General features: G+C 50.1%; 1 protein-coding gene across 2 annotated transcripts in view; it reads right to left on the bottom strand.

Moving 5' to 3' along the window:
* Positions 1-161: 161 nt before the first annotated feature.
* MYH14 (myosin heavy chain 14) overlaps positions 162-23062 on the bottom strand; it is an 80921-nt gene continuing 58020 nt past the window's right edge. For both annotated transcript variants that reach the window (XM_044256812.1, XM_044256811.1), the window contains 11 exons: positions 21944-22192; positions 17616-17828; positions 16315-16527; positions 15345-15506; positions 13726-13854; positions 12981-13069; positions 12774-12897; positions 5596-5804; positions 2835-2943; positions 1076-1248; positions 162-968 (listed from right to left, as the gene is read on the bottom strand). In XM_044256812.1, the coding sequence (XP_044112747.1) occupies positions 815-968; positions 1076-1248; positions 2835-2943; positions 5596-5804; positions 12774-12897; positions 12981-13069; positions 13726-13854; positions 15345-15506; positions 16315-16527; positions 17616-17828; positions 21944-22192 (1824 nt within the window). In that variant the 3' untranslated portion in view covers positions 162-814. The remainder of the gene's footprint in view (positions 969-1075; positions 1249-2834; positions 2944-5595; positions 5805-12773; positions 12898-12980; positions 13070-13725; positions 13855-15344; positions 15507-16314; positions 16528-17615; positions 17829-21943; positions 22193-23062) is intronic.

Below are 23062 nucleotides of genomic sequence, written 5' to 3' on the forward strand. Positions count from 1 at the left end.
CAGCCTCAGTTTCCCCACCTATAATGAAGGGAATATGTGGGAAGGAGGCCGAAATGAGTTTTTTCACATTAAATGCCAGGTACCCCAGCGGCTCTCAACACTGGCCATCTGTGATTCGAATCAGCAGACTGCCCCACCTGCTGCCCCATCAGAGATCTCCATGCAGGAACACCCCAAAGGCTGGGGCTGGAGTTTATTTCTGCAACAGCCTGGACGCTGAGAGGCTATGGGAGCCTCCTCCAGGCCTCGTAGGAAAATCCAACCAAACTGTGATCACACAAGAGCAATCAGAAGGGAAGGTGGAGCATAGGGGGAGAAGGGTCCCTTTATCCCGCCCCTCTGCAAGGGACAAAGGCTGGTGGAGACCTGGGGCTCGGGCTGTTGCCGCTCAGATGTTCAGGGATCACTGGCTAAGTGGAGCAAGAGGAAGAAATGGGGGTGGGGGGAGAGGAATGGGAGCCTTAGCTTCGGAGGCCAGGGGAGCCATGCTCCCTGGCTAATAAAGATCATTAACAACTTAAGGATGGAGGGAAGCCCTTTGGGACCACAGCTTGCCAACTACACCTGGATTTCTTCCCCAGCGAAAGCTCCAGTCCTCGTCTCCCTGCTCGCCAGCTCCTCTGTGTTTAGGGTTTTACAGGAGGTCGCAGCCCCCGCCCCCCCCCCCATTGGGTTGGTAAGTGCTGTAGTGCCAAAGGGTGGCACCATTTCCCAAGTGCAAGAAGCTGGAGGTCGGAGGGAGGGTTCCTGGCACTTGGGCCTCCAGGGGCCAGGGGCCAGGGAGGGAGGGGCCATGGCTGGGAACAGGGTGGGGTCACTGGGGCTGGGACACAGGCGGCCCGTCAGGCTCTGGTGGTGCCGGCCCAGCCCCAGGCTCTGCCTCCTCGGCCTCCTCTTCCGAGACCACGCCCTCCTCCAGTCGGAAGACCTGGCGCACGGTGCGGGTGGTGAAGGTGAGGGGGCCACGTCTGCAGGGAGGAGGGAAGACCAAGAGACAGAGGTTAAAGGAGGCGGGCAGAGAGAGCTGTGGGGCGGGGCTTATGGAGTGAGGGTGCGCATGCGCGGTTGGTCTTACCGGAGCCGGTTCCTCAGCGTGTTCAGCTCCCGGTTCATGGACTCCGAGGCCTCTGTGACATCCTCCAGCTCATGCTGCAGCCTTCGGCGGACTGACTGAGCCCGGGATGCCTCCTCCTCGGCCTCCTCCAGCTGCCGCTTCAGCTGCTTCACCCGAAGGTTGCCCTTCTCCAGCTTGGTGGGAGCAAAGGACCGGGTTGCGTCTCTGGGCCACTCCCTTGGGCCCCCAGAACCCCATCCCTCCTGCCCCCTGCCTTCTGTTGATGGGCCGTTCTAGATCCTCTTGCCAGCTTCCATCCCAGCTGCAAATGTGAGGCTGTCCCCTACTTAGCCTCAGAGGGGTCTTTCTATGCCCAGAGCTGACCCCATCTCTCCTCTGCTCAAAGCCCTCCCATGGCTTCCCAGTGGCACTAAGACAAAGTGCCAGCCCCTCAGTCTGGCATTCCAGGTCCTGCAGGGTCTTCTTCCCATAAGCCCACTGGGAGACCATCTTCACCAAGACCTTCCCCAAACCCTGCTATCTCTGTCTCTGGGGAGGGGACACACGTTATCTGCCTCCCACCAACCCCTCTGGCCTCCTTTCTTATCACTCAACTTTCCCTCCCCATTCTTCTCTCCAGCCACACTGCTCTGCTTTTTGCGCTAAACTCACTAGACTTATTTCCACACCCCAGGGCCTTTGCACCTGCTGTTCCCTCTGCCTAGCTCTTTCTCTCCTTTCAGTTCTCAATTCATATGTCACCTCCTTAGAAAGGTCTTCCTGACCCGACCCCCTCACCCCCAATCTAGGGAGTATTCCCTAATCCTCCACCTCTCCTTTTCTCTTCATTCTCTTGTTCCTCCATAGCCCCTGTCACAATCTGTCCTCATCTTTCCTTTTTTATAGGTTTGTGTCTTCCTTTCCTTATGCTACAAATGTGAGCTCCATGAATGAGGGACCTTCTCTATTTTGTTCACAGCCACATCTCCAATGCCAGTGGTGGGTGCCAGATAATCATGGGATGCAGGGCAAATAAGCGGCAGCAGAGCTTTTAAGGCCATGGTGATGCTATCTACAGTCAGAGAGTCCTGGAATCTGATGCAGGCTCTGTCTCTACTAACTGTGTGACTTTGATATAAACTGTGTTCCCTTTTGAAGTTTCTGTTCTCCCACCTGTTCATTGGGGCTGGTAAGAGAATGCAAACATGTTTTTGTTTTTTGGTTTTTTAAACCATGTGGCACAGTACTTGGGGCACACTTGCTGCTCAATAAATAAATAAGAGCAGAGAGAGACTGCCGTCGGAGTCCTGGGGTTTGAACCCAGATGCCATCTCTTATGAGCTAAGTAATACTTCACCTCTCTCTGCCTCATTTTTAACACCCGAATAAGAGGGAAAAAGATAGTACTTGCCTTGCAGGGTTCTGATAAAAACTGAATCTACTACACCTAATGTCTTTTGCACAGTGCCTGGCCCATAGTAGGCATTCTGTAAACATTACACATTGTGATTTTAGCCCTGGCCTAGCCTCTGGGTAGGGTTTCAGTTCTTCCTTCTCCCTGGCTGTCTCAGCTCCCCACCAGGACCTGTCCTCGATCCCAGAATGGACAGATCGCAAAGTCACCGATGCCAGCTCTCCACTGATGCACCAAGCCCCAGGATGGTGGTCACACGTGGCGTCTCATGATGGGAACTCACTGCATCCAGACAGCATGGGCTACGTCTCTGTCAGTGGAGACCATCCCCCCCCCCGCTGCTCCCCAGAGATGTCAGTGGCTCACCTGGTCCCGGAGCTGGTCAGCTACCCTCCGTTCCTCCTCCACCTGGAGCACCACCTCCTTTAGGCGCTTCTCAGCCCTGCGCACCAGCTTGCCGGAGAGGATGCGCTCCCTGGAGGGGGTGTGAAGGAGGCAATGAGGAGAGGAGCTCATGTGGGCTTCTGTCCCCTCAGCCTTGTCCAGGGGCTGCTGTCCTGTTTTTGCAGTGGCCTCTTCTCTCTTTCCCACCCTCTGTGGCTCCCACAGTTTACACAGGCCGGACATGGCTCCCAGGCTCCTGACTGCACGGCATCTAGTCCTTGACTTGTACCAAGGTGCTCAATGTTCCTGAGAGTGGCTCATGTCTACACCAGTTCCCATACCCCACTGTGCACCCCAGTCCTCCTCTTAGGGAACTGCCTCACTGACCACCAATCCCCAGGTCAGATCTAAGGCATTATCTTTGCCCTTTCCTTCCTTGCCATGTGCTCACCCTGTCCTGATGTCCCGTGGACTCTGTCCTGTCCCCTCCTCTCTGTCCTTCAGCCCGAGCCCCCAGCTCAAGGCTGTGCTCTCCCGCCTGACCTGGCCTGTCCCTTCTCTAACTCCCTTCTCCACTGTCCACAAGTGTGTGGGGGACACTCTGGAAGCCCAGAGCATCCCCATCAGCCACCCTGGCTGCTGCTTTCCTCTCATACACATGCTTCCCCTGGACAAGCTCATCAGCACCCCAGGTCGCCACAGCCATCTGCTAAATCTGTTTCCTGGGCTCCAGCCAGGTAGGCCCCCAGCCTCGGCCATCCACCAGAACCCACCCCCCCACACCCCTCATATTCCTCACTAGGCTCAGCGCCTTCTCCCCAACTAGCTCCTCCTCCCCCTGTACTCCCCCTAGATCTGCAGATCAGACACCAGAGCCATCCCCACCTCCTGCCCCCTCAAAGCCATCCCCTCCCTTCCCCCAAATTTCCCCATCCACAGCCCTGGCTCCTCTATCCTTTCCTGCAAGGACCATCACACCTGGGGTGAAGTCCACGTGAGGGGCCCCTAGTGATGGGTGGTGCTCGGCAGTCTCAGATGGGCTGAGAGGCAGACATGGGGCTAGGGAAGTGGGAGGGCTCAAGCTGTGGAAAGGGATGCAGTGGGGGAGGCTCCTTGAACTACAGATCCCCCAGCCACTCCTTGCTCCCAGGATGACTTTGAGTACGTCATTAACACCCTCTGAGCCTCAGTTCTTCCATCTGTATAATGGGGGAGGGGAAAGAGCTCAGAGTAGTATATCCATCTGCCTCTGGAAGGCCTCTCCAGAGACCCCAAACTACATTCCTATGAGCCCCTGGGCCCTTGGCTGGGCCCTGGGATGACAACACCTTCTCCCATGACCCTCTGGGGCTGGTTCCCATTACCTGTCCTTGAGACCTCATGTTTATCATACTCCCTAGTGAACTCAACTTGTTTCCCTACTATTCCCCCAGTCACTGGGACTTAACCACTAACACTGTCCTCTTCTCCCTAGACCCACAACAGCCTATCAGCCCCCAGCTCCACCCCTTCTGCCTCTCTCTCTTTTTCATCCCCTCATGTCTATCCTCACTCTCTAGCCTCAGCTTAGGCCTCATTTTCTGCCACAATCACCCAGCCTCCTCTCTAGCCTCCCGGCTCCCAGTCTCTGTCCTCCAGTCTGCTCCCAACTTGATCCCCAGGAGGACTTTTTACACCCAGCACTGACCCTACCCCCCCTTCCAGCTCACAGATATCCATGGCTTTCCATCTTCCCAAGACAGAGTTCTTCGGCCTGGCATTCAAGGCTCTTGCCTCCCATCCCTCTCCTGACTCACAGGCTCTCAGGACCAGTCACCCTCCTCCAAACACCCTGATGTTTCCCATACGTGTCCCCAAGGTCGCTGCTCTGCCTAGGACAGAAATGGCCTTAATTCTCACCTCTTCCTCTACCCACAGCCTTTGGAATAGGATTTTGCAGCTTCTCACACCAAGAGACAGAATCTATTTCACCATTCCCTTAAATCTGAGCTGGCGACATGACTTGCTTTAGTGACAGGAGGATGCAGCAGAAGTGACATTGTACCAGTTCCAAGTCTAGGCCCCAAGAAACCTTTAACACTTTCCCTCACCCATGGAACCTGGACTCTGCCATGTGAACAATCCTGGGCCAGTCTGCAGCAGGGACGAGTGAGCCTCACTGTCCCAGACAAGGCATTAAGCAAATGGGAGCCCAGCCAAGATCAGCATCCATCTAGCTGACTCAGGTACGGACACATGAATGAAGCTCCCACCCTCAGATCGGCAGAACCTATCAGCCAGCCAAAGACTCATGAGCAGTAAGAAATGGGTGTTGTTTTAAGCCACTAAAATTTAGGCTTGTTTGTTATGCAGCTAGAGCTAACTGCTACATTACTGTTTGAGGATTTATTTACTTTAGAGAGAGACTGTGTGGGAGCAGGGAGAAGCAGAGGGAGAGTGTGGAGTCCAACATGCAGCTAGATCCCATGACTCTGAGACCATGACCTGAGCCAAAGCCAAAGGTCAGATGTTCAATCGACTGACCCATCCAAGCACCCCTACATTACTGTTTAAATCTTATTCTTGGTGGGAGTACAGTTACTTGTAGCCCCAAGTATCTTAAATAATAGAGGAAATCAGAAATCATTAATATTATGACATCTTTAGGATGTTTCTAAACCAGGGGCTTGTAACACAGCTCCCCTTCATCTCCCTGATCAGAATGTGGGGACCACCCTCCAGCTGTGCACCCCCCCTCACCTACCTGCTCTCCTGCTCCAGCTGCTCCTCAGCCTGGGCCAGCTTAGACTCAAGGGCTGCAATGATCATCTTCTGGCGGGCCCGGGCCCCAGCATCCTCCTCACCTAGGCGCCCCCGGAGCTCCTGCATCTGCCGCTCCAGCTGCTGTCGCCCACTCTCTGCCTTGGCCGAGAAACTTCGCTCAGCTGACAGCTCTGTAGTCAGTGATTCCACCTGTAGCAGTGGGAAAAGCAGAACCATCATGGGAGAGTCTCAGAGGGAAGACAGTAGGTAAATTCAGGCACCTCCCACAATTAAGTGAGTTGACAAAGGTTAAGTGCGTAGCACAGAGCCTGGGACATACTAGACACTCAATAAACAGCATATAATTTCCCTGATTGTCTTAGCAGCCAACAACAGTGCCAGCCCCATGTGTTCACCTTTCTGATAGCTTTCTGCTACATTTTAATAAGTCCACAGGACTATCACAAACTTGTTAAAATGCTATAAATTCTACCTCTGACTGTGAGTGAGTCCATTCAAAGGGTTATCACACTTCTGTTTGCACTGGGATCATGTGGGGAGCTTAAGAAAAAGATGCAGACTGCAGGGTACCTCCCCCGAGAAGTTCTGCTTCTGGCTGATCCAGGGTTGGAAGGCAGAGGAGTGTTCAGGAATCCACATTTTCAACAAGCACCTCAGATGGTTCTGATATGGGTGACAGGCAGGGTCATTTTAAGAAATGCCAGCTCGGGGTGCCTGGGTGGCTCTGTTGGTTAAGTGTCGTCTTTCAGCTTAGGTCATGATCTCTGGGTCCTGGGATCAGCCCCCATGGGAATTCCTGCTCAGCAGGAAGCCTGCTTCTCTTTCTCTCTCCCTCAGCCCCTCCCCACTGTTCATTCTCTCTCTAATAAATAAATAAAATCTTAAAAAAAAATGCCAGCTCAAACAGCAGCTACTACATTGAGAATGTGTAAACACACCCCTAATAATAGTTCCTGTTGATTTATTCAGCTCGTATTCTGAATGAGGTCCTCGCCGGGGCTAAGGAAGTTAGTCAGGTTCAGGCTGATTCATACTTTATTTCACTGGGCTGTCCTTAGGAACACATCAACACAGTGATTAGCATATGATTTTTTTTTTTTACTTTTCATTGGAAAATGAAACTGAAATACAGAAAGTCAGAAACTGATCAAGTCCATGACATCAGACGTTGAAAGGCAAACACCCAGCTGAAGAAATAGAACGGTGCCGTTTCACAAGGCCCAGCACCTGACCACTCTAATACCAACCCCAACCATTCCCCACCAAATAGCACACTGTCCTGATTGTCACGGTCATCACTTCTTTGCTCCTCTTTCAAGTTTTGTCCCTCCAAGATGAAGGCATAGATCCTACAGTTGAATCTTGCCCATTTAAAACTTTGGTCTATGTTTCTTTTAAAAAAACAATATGAATATACTTTCTTTATTTTTTAAGCAGGCTCCATGCCCAGCGTGGAGCTTGAACTCACAACCCTGAGATCAAGACCTGAGCTGAGATCAAGAGTCGGACACTTACCCAGCTGAGTCACCCAGTGCCCCTAAGTTGCTGTTGTTTTGAAGCTACCTGGTTTGGGGGACTTTGTTATGGGTGCCCTAGGAAATGAATATAATGACTAATGAGTAGTGGAAGAAAATCACTGAATTCATGGATTTAAACAGACCAGATTGATTTAAAGCAGTTGTGATTATTATCCTTGTAGAAGCTCTAACTGCTGCATTTGGGGCCAACAGGAGCTTCTCCTGGTTGATGTCTAGCTGCTTTTTGAGGTAAGTATGCCAGCTCCCGGGGTGCCTGAATTGCTCAGTTGGTTAAGTGTCTGCTTTTGGCTCAGGTCATGATCTCAGAGTCCTGGGACTGAGTCCTGCATCAGGCTCTTTGCTCAGCGAGGAGTCTGCTTCTCCTTCTGCCTCTGCTGCTCCCCACTGCTTGTCCTCTCCCCTCACCACCCTTCAAATAAATAAATAAATAAATAAATAAATAAATAAAATCTTCTAAGAAAATGTATGCTAGCTCCCTCGATACTGGTATGTTGTAGACTGAACGCTTGTGTCCCTGCAAAATTCCTACGTTGAAGTCCTAACCCACAATGTGCTGATCTTGTGAAATGTGGTGGGATCTTGTTATGGGGCCTTTGGGAGGCAGTTAGGGTTCGATGAGGCCACTACGGTGGGACCCCCATGATGGCATCTGTGCCCTTATAAGGAGCCTCAAGAGAGAGCTCTCACCACATATGGTGGCTGCCTCCAAGCCAACAGATGAAACCTCAGAATAAAATCTACCTCATTGGCACCTTGATCTTAGACTCCCAGCCTCCAGAACTGTGAGAGATAACTGTCTGTTGTGTGAGCCCCCGCCAATGCTGTGGTATTTTGTCATGGCAGCCTGAGCAGACTAAGGTGAGGTATGACCAGCACGCCCCAGTCTCCTCTTGTTTGTTTCCTGTTTCAGATCTGGAATCAGCCATTTGTAAAGAAGCTGCAGTCTCTTTTAGCGGGCCTTGGCATTTCTGGATGGCAAAGTTGGGTACCGGCGATGCTCACAGCTACTGGACTGGTTACTGTTTTCAGGCCTTTTTAGTAGACAAAGATAGGATGGCTCTCTACAAAATACCTCACAAGTTCACATGAACATGCCCAAGTCCAATTCAGAACCACAGAGTTTTGTTTGATTTTAATTAAGCCTCTCCTCACCTACATTTAGGTGCTTACATGCTTATGGACACAGGAAGCAACAGGACGTGAAGATGCCGTCTTTATTCATTGACTTTGTCCCACATTGCACACATGATGGTCTCAGAAACACGACATGAATACTGTCCTAACCAATATAATTACTCAATCTAGTAATACAGGGTTGTTGGTTTTGTTTTTTTTTTTTTACATATTTGTCCATTGTCTTAATTTAAAAATAATTGCACTACACACAACTGAGCAGACAGCTGTTACCTTCCTTATTCCTTTTCAGCCCTCACTGAGTCTTAGAACAATGAGCAAACTGGTCGCTCATTACACCCTCGCGCTGCTGTCTAATGATTCCTATCACCTGGACCTGGCTCTCAGAGGTGGCATCAGAACCCACTGGGCTTCTTAAAACAGATTGCTGCCCCACCTCTGGCATTCCTCACTCACTAAGGGCTTGGCCGAGGCCCAAGAACTTCCATTTCCAGCAAGTTCTCAGGTGACTCTGATGCTGCCAGCCTTGGGGCCACTTTGGGGACTGCCAGTCTCATAGATTCCTCAAGAATCACTTGTGGGGACATGGCTGCTGAGCTTCTGCGTGCTAACACCTCTTCTGTGTCCTTTATACTTGGAAGGAAGTCTTGCTGGGTGCAAAAATCCATGGCTCGCGTCTTATGCTGAGAATCTTAACTATATCTTCCATCTTCTTGCAGCACGAAATCTTACTCTCAAAAATCTGACAACAATAGAATTTTATTTTCCTCATAGATCACAGGCATCTTTTCCTAGATGGCTAAGGATACCTCTCTGCCCCCTGCCCTTATTTGTGCAATAGTTTTACCAGCATCTGTCTTGGTAGCAGTTTTTTTTTTTTTTAAATATATTTTATTTATTTATTTGAGAGAGAGAGAGAAGAAGCAGGGGCAGAGGGAGAGGGAGAATAAGACTCCCTGTTGAGCGGGGAGCCTGATGTGGGGTCTGATCTTAGGACTCTGGGACGATGATCTGGGCCAAATGCAGATGCTTAACCGACTGAGCCGCCCAGACACCCCTTGGTTATCAGTTTTGATAGGTCGGTATCCTTGGATACACAGTGTGCTCTTCCAGTATGTAGCTTCCAACTGTAGTATTTCAGGAAAGTTCTTGTGTCATGCTCTCAGGTTATTTGCTCTTTCCTCTTCCTGGGGTCGTCTTCTTTGGGAACTCCCATTACCATATGTTGGATCTTCTTTGCCTGTCTTCAATATTTGCTATTTTCTTGTAACTCCCTTTTTGTGTCTTTTTAAGTTTCATTTTGATTTTTTTTAAAGATTTGTTTATTTACTTCAGAGAGAGAAGTGGGGAGGGGCAGAAAGAGAGGGATAGAGAGTCCCAAGGAGACTCCACGATGAGTGCAGAGCCTAATGTGGGGCTTGATCCCAGTACCTTGAGATCATGACCTGAGCTGAAGTCAGATGCTTAACCAACCGAGCCACCCAGGTGCTCTGCTCCCATTTTGATTTTTTTTTTTTAAAGATTTTATTTATTTATTTATTTGATAGACAGAGATCACAAGTAGGCAGAGAGGCAGGCAGAGAGAGAGAGAGAGGAGGAAGCAGGCTCCCCGCTGAGCAGAGAGTCCGACGTGGGCCTCGAACCCAGCACCCTGGGATCATGTCCTGAGCCGAAGGCAGAGGCTTAACCTACTGAGCCACCCAGGCGCCCCCATTTTGATTTTTTTAAAGACTTATTTACTGTAATTTATTTTAATTTTTAAAAAGATTTTATTTATTTATTTGATATAGACAGACATAGTGAGAGAGGGAACACATGCAGGGGGAGTGGGAGAGGGAGAAGGAGGTTTCCTGCCAAGCAGGGAGCCCGATGTGGGACTCAATCCCAGGACCCCCGGGATCATGACCTGAGCTGAAGGCAGACGCTTAATGACTGAGCCAGCCAGGTGCCCTGAAGGACTTATTTGCTGTACTTTAGAGAGAGAGAGAGCACACATATGTGCACACATGTGAGCAGGGGCTAGGGGCACAGGGAGAGAAGCAAACTTCCTGCCAAGTAGGGATCCAACTAAAGGGTTCAATCCCAGGAACCCGAGATCATGACCTGAGCTGAAACCAAGAGTCAGACACTTAACTGACTGAGCTACCCAGGCACACCACACCACCCCGCCCCCCATCCCATTTTGATTTTTTAAAGAGGTCCTCCTTTCCACTAACAGCCAAAGATGCAGGTTGGGTTAAGTGCCCTTCACTAGAGCATGTATTGGATTATTTACCTATTTTTTTTTAAAGATTTTATTTATTCATTTGACAGAGATCACAAGTAAGCAGAGAAGCAGGCAGAGAGAGAGGAGGGGAAGCAGGCTCCCTGCCGAGCAGAGAGCCCGATGCGGGACTCGATCCCAGGACCCTGAGATCATGACCTGAGCCGAAGGCAGCGGCTTAACCCACTGAGCCACCCAGGCACCCCTATTTACCTAATTTCTAATGAGCACCCAGCACTGTTTTAGATCCAAAGATAGAAGAGTGATCACAATTAAGACAGAAGCCCTACTCTTAAAACGCTTACTTTTTTTTTTTTAAAGAGCCTCCACACCCAGCATGGAGCCAACGTGGGGCTTGAACTCACCACCCTGAGATCAAGACTGAGTCAAGATCAAGAGTCAGACACTTAACCAACTGAACCACTCAGGCACCCCTCAAGGTGCTTACATTCTGGTGGGGAGATGGAGAGCAGACAAACAGGTAAATACGTAATATAGTGCCAGGTAGCAGTAAGTGATATGAAGGAGATTAAAGGAGAGAGCGTGAAGGAGAACTGTGGAAGAGAAGCTGGCTGTTTCACACAGGGTGGTCAGGGAAGGCTCTTCTGAGGGAATGAGACATGGGATGGTCTGGGATAAGAGCTCTCTCCCAGAAGGTGGGAACAGCAAGTGCAAAGGCCCTGAGGTAGGAATAAACCTTGCAGAGTCAAGGAATAGTGAGGAGGCTGGTGTGGCTGGAGCAGAGTCAACCAGGGATAAAGAAGGGTTAGAGATAAGGTCTGAGTTAGCCGGGGAGCAGAGTGTGGGGCCTTATATATGACTGGGCTTTCACTCTGAGTGAGCTCATCATCCTGGAGTATGACTGACTCTCCTACTGGTCAAGGTGCTCCCCAAGCGCTGAGCTAGGGTCTTAACATTTCCCTGCATCCCCAGCAGGATCAGGGCATGGTTCCTGAGAGGCCTCAAAATGTGTCTTTAAAAATTAATGAGGGCGGGCGCCTGGGTGGCTCAGTGGGTTAAGCCGCTGCCTTCGGCTCAGGTCATGATCTCAGGGTCCTGGGATCGAGTCCCGCGTCAGGCTCTCTGCTCAGCGGGGAGCCTGCTTCCTCCTCTCTCTCTGCCTGCCTCTCTGCCTACTTGTGATCTCTCTCTGTCAAATAAATAAATAAAATCTTTAAAAAAAAATTAATGAGGGCACCTGGCTGGCTCAGTCAGTCAAGTGTCGATTCTTGATTTTGGCTCAGGTTATGAACTCACGGTTATGGGATCAACCCCACACTGGGCATGGAGCCTGCTTGAGATTCTCTCTCTCTTCCTCTGCCCCCGTCTCATACACATGGTCTCTCCCCCCGTCTCATACACATGGTCTCTCTCTCAAATAAAAAATAAATTAATGAAATAGTGGAGACATCTCCACTATTTCCAAAGGCCTCTCTTTGGAAATCCCATCCCTCCACTGCCTGCCTGGCAAACTCTTAACTTCCTTCAAGATCTTTTAAGATATCTTCTCTATCAGGAAGTCTTCCCTGATAGCCCCCAACCTCCAGGCTGGGTCAGTAGTCTCTAGGTTCTCACAGTGTCTTGTGCTGCCTTCACTTTCATTTATATTTCTGTATGGGGATAGTCTGTCTCCTCCATCAGACTAGGATGTCCTTAAAGGCAGAGACCTGGAATGATCCATTGCCAGGTCCCCAGCACCACCCAGCATAGGACCTGAGCCTCCAGAAGTTTCGGACAGTATTTATAAATTAATATACAAATGAAAATATGCTTTTCTCTGTCTGTCTAGCTCCTACTTATGCCTTAAAACCCCAGACAAATGTTCCTTCTCCCACATACCTTCTTGTGATTCTTGGAGCAAGTTCTCTCCCTCCTTCCCCCATTCTTTCTCTATCTCTGTCCATCTGCTGGGCCCAAGATCCTTCTATTATCACACATGCCACCCCACCCATAGACACTGTAGTTCCATGTCTATGTTCCCAGAGAACTTTGCAGGACAGAGAACCCACATCATTCATCTCTGGATCCAGCCCTAGAGAAGCCTCAGAAATACAACTGAATGAATGCATCGATGCCTATCCCCTCCTTGAGAACTCCTATTCAACCATTGGAACCCAACCCAGACACTCCCTTCTGCTTTAGCTGTTGAATAAGAGGGCTGAAGGTTACAGGCCCAGGTCAGCGGGGTCCCAGGTGGTCTGGAGGTCACGCGGCGGTGCTTACCTGCAGGAGCAGCTTGCGGTAGCGGTCATTGAGCAGCTCTGAGTTGCTCTGCTCCTCCTCTAGCTCCTCTTCCATTTGCCCCAGGCGCCCCTCCAGCTGACGCTTCTCTTCCAGAATGGCTGCCCTAAGGAGAACGGGAACAGGGAAGCTGAGAGGGTGCGAGGGCCAGGGAGGGTGCCCTGCCCCATTCTGCCATGGGCCACTCACTTGCTAAGGCTGCCATTGGCCAACTCGTCTGCCATCTCGTCCCTCTCCTGCTGGATTTGCCGCCGGGCACGATCTGAGGCGGCCAGTTCCTGTGATGACAGAGGGGGTAGTGGTCAGCAGTGGTGGGGTGATGCTACTTAGGCACCAGCCTCCTTGCCCCTCATACCTCAAGTCTCTTGGCCTTTTCTTCAGTGCACATGAACACACCACCCATGGGCAACCTTGGAATGAACTTTGATCTACAGGCAGATGTCTCCTGAATCTGTCTCTGGAGCCCCTGACTAATGTCCATTCCCAAGCCCCTCCCCCTCGGCACAGCCTCACTGAGCTCAGCACCTCCTTTCCAACCTGCTCCTCCAGCCATCACCCCCCACCAACACCCCCACCCCGCCCCAACCACGCCCCTTCCCCCCCACCCCGCCCCGTGTCACAGGGCCTAACCCCCAAGGTCTCTCCTTACCTCCTCTGCCTCCTTACAGTCCTATGTTGACCCTTTATTTTCTCTGCCTTGTCTCCTCCCTGCACCCACATGGCCCTAGCTCAGGCCTTGTCCTTTCTCCCCAGCCTTCCTAACACCAATCTCCCCCCACCCAGAACCATCCCCAGTAGTGCCCTCAAGCCGTCTTTAGCCCGACCCACCCCCATCCCCAGGGGCCCGCCCCCTCCCATCTCCTGGGCCCCGCCTATCCTCTGCCCCCAATCCCCGCCCACCCCACTTCCAGGGCCACGCCCATGCTGACAATACCTCCTGCAGCCGCAGCACCTCAGCCTCCAGCGCTTTGAGGCGCTTCTCACTCTCCCGGTTCTGGCCAAAGATTTCCTCCCGGGAAGTGCGTGACTCTTCCACCTCCCGCCACAGCTCCTTCATCTGGGCCTGGGTGGAACGAAGCGAGTGAGCTGGCGCAGCCTGGGTGTGACTCACCAGGAGGCCCCTACCCTCACCTTAGCCCTGAGGGACCACAAAGCAAAGCTCTGCAACAGGCCCTAGGCCCTTGCTCTGTGACCTTGGACCAACCCCTCCCCCTCTCTGGGCTTCGGCTACCTCCCGTTTAAAAAAAGTAACACCTTAAAATTAAAATAAGGATGAAATGGGTGTAGTATTTAGACTCTGCTGTAACCTTAATACTGTAGCTGGTGCACATTTACTGAACCTCTACCCTGGCCAGCCTCTGTTATATACTACACATACCGACTCCCTTAATCCTCACAGCTCCAGCTGGTGAGGACTGGTTCCCTCCCCAGTGTAGACGTGGAGCAACCGAGGCAGAGAGGCTCGGCAACAAGCCAAGTCTGGTAAATGGCAGAGTCAGGACTTGAACCCAGGCCATCTGGCCCCAGGGTTTCCCTCCTAGTCACTTTGCCATGCGGCCACACCAATGTGTGTGTAAAAGTGCCAGTGTAAGACTTCTCAGCGGCTCTTAAACAGAAATAAAACACAAACCTGATGTCCACCACCGTTAACAAAAACTCTATAGAGGGGAGAGTGAGGACAGTATGGGGCTTGATACTCCAGCAGGACAATTAGCATCGCTGTTATGAATATTATTATTTGCTCCATAATAATAGCTTTTCAGGGCAGGCACGTTCTCTATTCTCTCTCAGGGATGACGTAGTGGGGAATTTTTACTTTTTGGAGAGGGATCTTTCTATCCCAACGTTGCCCTAGGGGAGATACTGCAAGGACATGCGTTGTTTTACATTATCTAGTGGCTAGATTACAAAAATGAAAAGAAATGGGTGAAAGTATTAAACGCTCTATTCTTATTTAGCCAATATCCAAAATATTATTATTTCTATTTATAATCACTGTAAAAATTATTGAGATATTATACTTTTTTTCTTTTTTTTTTTGTACTAAGTCTTCTGAGTCCAGCAGGTAATTTGGACTTCAGTCCCACCACATCATAGACGCCCAACAGCCTCATGGGGCTGGCACCCACTGTACTGGACAGCCCAGTTCTACACTTTCTTAAAAAATTAGACTTTATACAGACACATGATTATCATTAAAAAATTTTTTTTCAAGTAATTTCTACTCCCAACCTGGGGCTCGAACTTACCACCCTGAAATCAAGGGTCCCATGCTCCAGCGACTGCGCCAGGCACTCCCACCGTCCCACCAATTTTTTTTAAACCACCAGATAAAACTTTCGTATTAGGGGAGGAACCCTAAGGCATTTCCGTTTCAAAAGGTTAAACAGAATAAAGAAATTGGACTTCATGGCTAAGGATTTTAAATAAAGTCAATAAAAAAATATAAAAAGAAGCAAGTGAGCCTTTGACACGAGTATGTTTATAAAGCAGTGGTTGCCCCCGCTCCCAGCAACCCCCCCTCCCCCAGCCGGGGTTAAGCCCCACCCCTACCTGCATCTTGCGGAGCTGCTTCCCCGCCTCCTCCTTGCCCTGCTGGGCGGCCGCATTCTGGGCTCTCAAGTCCTCCAGCTCCGCCTCTAGCTTCTTGCGGGCGGCCACAGCCAGGGCGCGCTGCTTGCGTTCCTCGTCCCGCTCCACCTCTGCATCCCTCAGCTGCGGAGAGGTCGGGAGGGGCAGGCTTAGGGATCGGAGGCCCAGGCTCCCTCTACATGCCAGGGACCTAGACGTCCACCGGCCAGCCACTGTCCAGGCCACCAGCGCCACTCCGCCTGCCCTCTTGCTTCTCTGCGCTCCAAAGGGATCCCAGCTCTTCGTCCCCAGAGCCCCCAGCTCCAGGGTTTTCCCTTTCCCCCTTTACTCCAGCCTCTGCTCTCTGCTCTGCTCCCATGTGTGTCCCCGCCAGCCCCTGCCCACACAGCTCCGCAGGGTCCTTCTACACTTACAGCTGCCCTGCCACTCCCATGCTCAGCACCCAGCTCCAGCCCGCTGCAGAGCACTGGAAGTCCCTCCACTGGCTGAGCCATGAATGGACTTTGCGGAGCCCAGGGAGAGGGGGATGAGTACATGAACAGGGGAGGAAGGCTGTGGTTGAAGGGGTGCAAAGGAGCTGGTCCTTGAGCGATGAAGGAGCACTCAGGCAGGCTGGGGACTGGGGAGAGGAAGTTGCTGGAAAGGGGGCAGCTGGGCGGGTGGAGAAGCAGAGGTACTGCTGTGTAGGCTGTGCGTGGGTGCAGATGCCCAGGGAGATGCTGGGTGAATGGTCTGGTGATGATGTCCATTGGGTATGTCAGTCGGCCAATGAGATATGTGTGTGACTTCAAGGTTCTGGTGGGTGAGTGGGCTGGGCAGCAGGAGGGCCTTGAGAAGCAACTTGGAGCAGCAGGGAGGTGAGTGAGGCTTTCTCTGCTCCTCTGTTAGCCTGCAGGCACCAGAGCCCTCCCAGCTGGATGGGTGCCCATACCTGCTTGGCCAGCTGCCTCCGCCTCTCCTCGCCAGCCTCATCTCGGCTCTGCAGGTCACGCTCCTGCTGGGCCTTGAGAGCCTGCAGGGTCACTTCCAGCCGCAGCTTGGCGTCCTCGGCAGCCGTCAGCTCGTCTTCCAGCTCTGTCACCTGGGCTCGCAGGTCGCTGGCTATCTGTTCTGCCGCCCGGCGGGATCTCTCCTGCTCATGCGCCTGGTGGGGACAGGAGGGTGAGCTCTGGGTACCGGGGGCGTGGGGAGAGGGAGGCCAGAATCCTAGCTTTATCCTAGGACAGAGTGAGGGAAGCTTTGATGGTCAAGGTGATGTGCACATTCTGGTTCGCTCATTCATTCACCATTTCCCAGGCAGCAAGTAACCACGTGTCTCATTCTGAATCCTCCAAAAACATTTCATTTGTAGCCTCTGCACGCAAGTTCTGTGATCCCAAGCCCTTGAGAGTCCAGTTCAAGTGTGACCTAGCTCAGCTGACTCTCGCTCACGGTAGAGACCTTCCTCGCAGGCTTTGAGATTTTTGCATCATGAACTCACTTCACTAAGGGGCTTCTTTGGGGACATCCTGTGTGGACATGGGTTGAAGGTGTGTCGCGTCAGCCTTGAGTGCTGATTTGTGCGGGACCCCCCAGGATCACACCATCGCACTATCTCCTGTGATTTCTTTTCTCAGACCTCCTGGGTAAGTTGTAAATTAAAATTCCAAACACCCTGTGAAGGCAGACCTGGGCTTATGAATTCTGAGAACTGACCCCCCCAACCCCCGACATGCCTCTCCTTTAACTGTCACCTTCCCAGAGAAGTGTCCCTTGACCTGACGGGGCCTCTTTGTTACCCACGCTCCTGGTCCTGAGCCCCTCCGTGACTCAGCCTTAGTCACAGTGATCATTTAACGTGAGCTTATGTGCCTTTGTGCATGTGCAGAAACTCATGTCTGGGGCACAATTCTCAGGCTGTTATGTTGTGGTAAATTCTCTTCATGTTCTCTGGACGATTCTGTGTATCTGTACATCAGCATGCATGCTGATGAATGGCCTTCCTTACTTCCTGCATGTGTGAACATGTGTGTTTGGTGGAAGATTCTCCTCATGCTCTGTATAGGTCATGGGAGTACATGTTTGGTGAGGGGCTCTCCTCCCATTCTGGGCTGGGCGTGAACACATCGCTGTGATGGCTGGTTCCCTTCATGTTCCGTTCATGAGAGCACGCATGTGGCTATGGGCCACACACCATCAGCTGTGCCTGCGGCAGCCCACAGGTATACATTAGGGAGTGGGGGCCCTGCTTACCGTCTTGCCAGCATCATCCTTGCTGCTCAGCAGTGCTTCCATCTCTGCCCGCAGGGCCCGGTTCTGCCGCTCCAGCTCCTCCCGTGCTTCTTGCTCCTCTTCCAGCGCCCGCGTCAGTGACAAGGTCCGAGCCTCCCGCTCCCGGCCCTCTGCCTCGACCCGCTCACGTTCCTCCACCGCCCGCAGGACAGCAGCCTTCTCCTCTGCTAGGAGCTTCCAGGGTGAGGGAGACGGGGTGGGGTAAACAGATTAGCTGAAGGGAGTGTACAAGTGGATGGGGAAGAGGGAGCAACCAGGGACAGAGAGAGAGGGAGACAAAGGCGGAGACACAAGAGGGAGGTAGAGGGATTAAAGTCGCAACTGTGTCCCAGAGCAGCCCAACTTTTGAGTGGATCAAATGGAGAAGCCCCTCACTCTAGAAACCCAGCAGAGAAAAGGGTGTTTCCTCCTCCTGGGGTAGTGGTATCAAAAACGTGTACATCATTTTTAAAATGTACTTCAACCCTGGCTGTGTTTTTTTTTTTTTTAAAGACACAGAAATTAACAATAATAAAACTTGCAAGACCTGCCAAAAGGGAAGAGAACAGGGCTCACAGTCAAGAGAAGAAACAGTCCACAGAACAAACCAACAGATAACCTCCACATTGACACTGGAATCATCACACAAGGACATTAAAGATGATTAATAAATTTCAGGACCAGATGGAAATGGTGGGTAAAAACCCAAAGTTATTTCAGGAGGGATTTGAATCTAAAACAGAACCAATTAGAAAGAGGCCAGGACTGGGGCGCCTGGGTGGCTCAGTGGGTTAAAGCCTCTGCCTTTAGCTCAGGTCATGATCTCAGGGTCCTGGGATTGAGCCCCACATCAGGCTCTCTGCTCAGCAGGGAGCCTGCTTCCTCCTCTCTCTCTGCCTGCTGTTCTGCCTACTTGTGATCTCTGTCTGACAAATAAATAAAATCTTTAAAAAAAAAAGAAAGAAAGAAAGGCCAGGACTGAAAAGCATGATATCTGAAATCAAAAAGTCATTGGAGGAAACTGAGAGCAGACTGAACACATCAGAAGAACCAGTAAACTTGAAAGCACGTGTTGATAGAAATGATCTAAATAGAGGGGGGGGGAAGATAAAAAGACTGTAAAAAATTAACAGAGCTAATAATAACCTGCAAGGCAGCATCAAGCAGTCAAACACACAGGTATTTGGAGACCCACAGAAAAGCGGAAGAAAAAGGAAAGGAAGATGTGAAACTGTCTTCATTCATAGAAAACAGGGTCACCAATATAGAAAATCCAATGAAATCTATTAAAAAAAAACCTTACACTCATAAGTGAATTTAGGTAATAAATTGTAGGATATAAGATCAATACATAAAAATCTACTGTATTTCTATATAGTGGTAATCAGAAACTGAAATAAAAACCAGAACTGATTAATTTAAGTAATCTCTGTATCCAGTGCAGGACTCGAACTCACAATTCCAGGATCAAGAGTCCCACACTCTTCTGATTAAGCCAGCCAGGTGCCAAAACCAGAACCAATTAAGAAAGCACTGAAAATATGAAATGGTTGGAAATAAATCTGATGAAAGATATGAAAGATATACACTTCTAAGTACTAAAAGCGGGCACCTGGGTGGCTCGGTTGGTTAAATGTCTGCCTTCAGCTCAGGTTATGATCCCAGGGTCCTGGGATCGAGCTCTGAGTGGGGTTCCCTGCTCAGAAGGGAGTCTATTTCTCTCTCTGCCTCTGCCAGCCACTCCCCCTGCTTGTGCTTTCTCCTTCTCTCTATCAAGTAAATAAATTAAAAAAAAATTTTAAAGTACCAAAAGTAAAGATCTAAATAAATGGGCACATGTACCATGTCCCTAGGTGAGAAATCAGTATTATTATGATGTCAATTCTTCCCAGATTAATCTGTAGATTCAACACAAGAGGATTTCCTTTCTCTGTGTGGAAACCGACAAACAGATTCTAGAATACCTGTGGAAATGCAAAGGACCTAGAAGAAGCAGAACAATTTTGAAAAAGAAGGGAAGATTGGACAACTGTCACTCCCTGATTTCTAATGCAAGGAATGAGTCAGTAAGAGAGTCTTTCCAGCCGTGTTTGAACAATTCAGTAGCCATATATAAAAAATTAATTTGGAGCCATGAGAGCACAATATAAACAAATTAACCCAAACTGGATCACAGACCTAAATATGAAACTGCAAAGCAGAAAATTTCTGGAAAAAATGTAAGAAACCTCTATGACTTTGGGTTAGGCAAAGTCTCCTTAGACACAACACTAACAAGCAGAACCCACAAAGTAACAAATTAATAAATAGGACTTCATCAAAATTCAAACCTCTTGGTCTTTGAAAGAGTCCATGAAGAGTAAAAAGTCAAGCCGCAGACAGGACAAAAATAATTGCAAAGCAATACATCTGGTAAAGAACTTGTATTCACCATATAAAGAACTTTCACAATTCAATAATAAAAGAAACAACCCCCTCACCCCCAAAAACAAAACAAAGAAAGGGAACAACCCAATTTTTAAAAATGGACAGAAACTCTGAACAGACCCTTCACCCAAGAGGTATACAGGGCAAATAAGCACTTGAAAGATACTCAATGTCACTGCTCATTAGGGAACCGTGAATTCAAACCAGTATATCCTATTAGAAAGATTAAGGTTTTATTCATAATAGCCCAAAATTAGAAACAACTCAAATGTTCAACCAGTTAATGGTCTTCAAAATGTGGTCTACTGAGGGGCGCCTGGGTGGCTCAGTTGTTAAGCATCTGCCTTCAGCTCAGGTCATGATCCCAGGTTCCCAGGATCGAGCCCTGCATTGGGCTCTCTGCTCAGCAGAAAGTCTGCTTCTCCCTTTCCCACTCACCCTGCTTGTATTCCCTCTTTCACTGTGTCTGTCTCTGTCGAATAAACAGAAAAATCTTTTAAAAAATGGGGTTCATCAGCAATAAAAAAAGGAATAAATAATTACTAAAAATTTTTTTTTATTAAGTTATATCTACACCCAATGTGAGGCTTGAACTCACAACCCTGAGATCAAGAGTTGCATGCTCTACCAATGGTGAAAGAAGCCAATCAAAAGGATTTATATGAGAAGAATTTATATAAAATTCTAATAGAAACAAATAGAGCCATAATAATCAATGGTACAGTATTAAGTGGTCAAACATACATGGGCTTGGAGTCTGAAAAGAAAAGGAAAGAGAGAATGAGACAGAAAAGACATTTAAGACATAGTGGCTGAAAATTCCACATTTGCTCAAAACATGAGCCACAGCTGTGGGATAAATTCAAAAGCCCACAGCTGGATATATCATAGCCAAACTGCTAAACACCAAAGATTGAGAGAGAAAAAAAAAATGTAAACCAGCTAAGAAAACATACATTCCCTATAAAAAAACACAGGATTTGAATGACTACGAACTTTTCATTTGAAACAATGGAGGCCACAGAAAATGGAATGACCTCTTCAAAGTGCTTAAATCATAAACTCTTTGCCTAGAAATCAAGAGCCAATGATAAATCCTTCAAAAATGAAGGCAAAAGTAATGACTCTCCCATCTTCTAGATGAAGAAAATAAGGCACAGAGACATTGGGCAATTCACCTAAGCCACACACAGCCAGGAGGAGCCGGGCTGGGATTTGAACCTCAGAGTTGCCTGATGGTTCCTAATGCTGAGGGGTCCTATGATTTTTATTTCACCCTCAGATTGCCAGATGCTTAATACTATCCCCATTTCCTAGATGGGCAAACTGAGGCTGAAATGGGAAAAGCAGCTTGCCTGAGCTACACATTGAGCCAGCAACAGGAGCACAATGTGTTATTTCATTTATTCCTGGTTAGCATGCCCTGGTGCACCTGGTGCATCTGGGGGAGTAAGAGTAGGTACACGATCAGGGCGCCTGGGTGGCTCAGTCAGTTAAGCCTCTGACTCTTGCTTTTGGCTCAGGTCACGATCTCAGGGTCCAGGAATCAAGCCCTGTGTCAGGCTCTGTGCAGAGTGTGGAGCCTGCTTGAGGTTCTCTCTCTCCCTCTTCTATGTCCCTCCCCCTGCTCACATGTGAGTTTCCTCTCTCTCTCTTAAAAAAAAAAAAGGACCCTACCAAGAATTATTTTGGGACAAAAGTCATAAAGCAGGATGGATGGGGATCTTATCTGACAGAGGCTTAGAGGGAAGAAGCATTTTGCCCGAGAGGTCCCCCACGTTCATAGCTTAGCTCTGAGGCCACATGTCACCCAATCTGAAATGACTGCAGAAGTGTGACAGAGCATCCCAATTCCCCCCGCCCCCCAACCTGAGGGGCCCCACCTGGTCGAATTTGCGCTGCTTCTTCTCCAGCGTGCTCACGAGCTGCCGCTGCTGCTCCAGGTCCATGAGTGCATCGTCCAACTCCTGCCCCAGCTGCCGGCGGCCTCGCTCCAGCCGCTCGACCGCCTCTGTCTTTTCTGCTAGGCGCTGGGTCAGGGCCTCAGCCTCGCGGGTGGCCCGGCGCCGCGCCTCCTCCCCTGCTTCCAGGGCTCCCGCCTCTTCCTCCTGGCGCCTCCGCCACTCTGACAGCTGGGTGGGGGAAGGAGGAGACAGAGGGTGGGGGGCAGTCATGGCTGCAACCAAGGTGTAAGCTGGTAGTGCCCTACTTCCCAGAGGAGAAGACTGAGGCCAGAGGAAGGAGGTGACTCTCACTGGGTTCTCCTACCTTGGGATAGGGTTGTGGTTGCAAGTTCTGTGAACCTCAGCTTCTTCCAGAGATGAAAATTACTCCCATTGGGACCCAGAAGATGAATGGGACCTAGACCCTGGCCTAGGGGAACCCCCCTTCTAAGGGGGGAGACTGAGCATCATGGCCAGGGTGATGGAGGCTAAGGCAGGGAGCCTTAGGGAAACATGGGAGCCGTGAGGGCCCACAGGAGGAATTTAGAATCTGCTTAGAACATCCAAGAAGGACTTCCTGGAGAAGGGGGCATTTGAGATGGGTCTTGAAATATGCATAGGAGTCTGCCAGCTGAAGAACGGTATCTTCAGGCATGCATTCAGCACTCATGCATTCAAGAGGCATTTCTCCAGGTGTCCTATATGTCAGGCTCTATGCTGGCCTGTGCTGAAGACCAAGATCTAACTTAGAGAGGGTCCCACTTTCAAAGAGCTCCTATTCTGGTTGGGGGTGGGGGAAGACCTATGGGCAGAGAGAGTTCCAGCCCAAGGTGACTGGAATGGGGACAAAGAAAAAAGGGTGTGGGAGCTCAGAGTGGGGTGGTGAGGGACCTCCCACAACAGGAGAGGCTGGAATTGAGTCCTGAAGAATGAAAAGGGTTTCTCGTATGAAGCGGAAGGAGGTGAGAGATCAACACAGCTAACAACACGGAAGGGCCAACAAAGGCACAGCTGAGAGGCACAGGCTCCATCCTGGGGCACTGGGAGACAGGGAGGGCT

Source organism: Neovison vison, chromosome 7 (assembly GCF_020171115.1).
Source record: "Neovison vison isolate M4711 chromosome 7, ASM_NN_V1, whole genome shotgun sequence".
NCBI lineage: Eukaryota > Metazoa > Chordata > Mammalia > Carnivora > Mustelidae > Neogale > Neogale vison.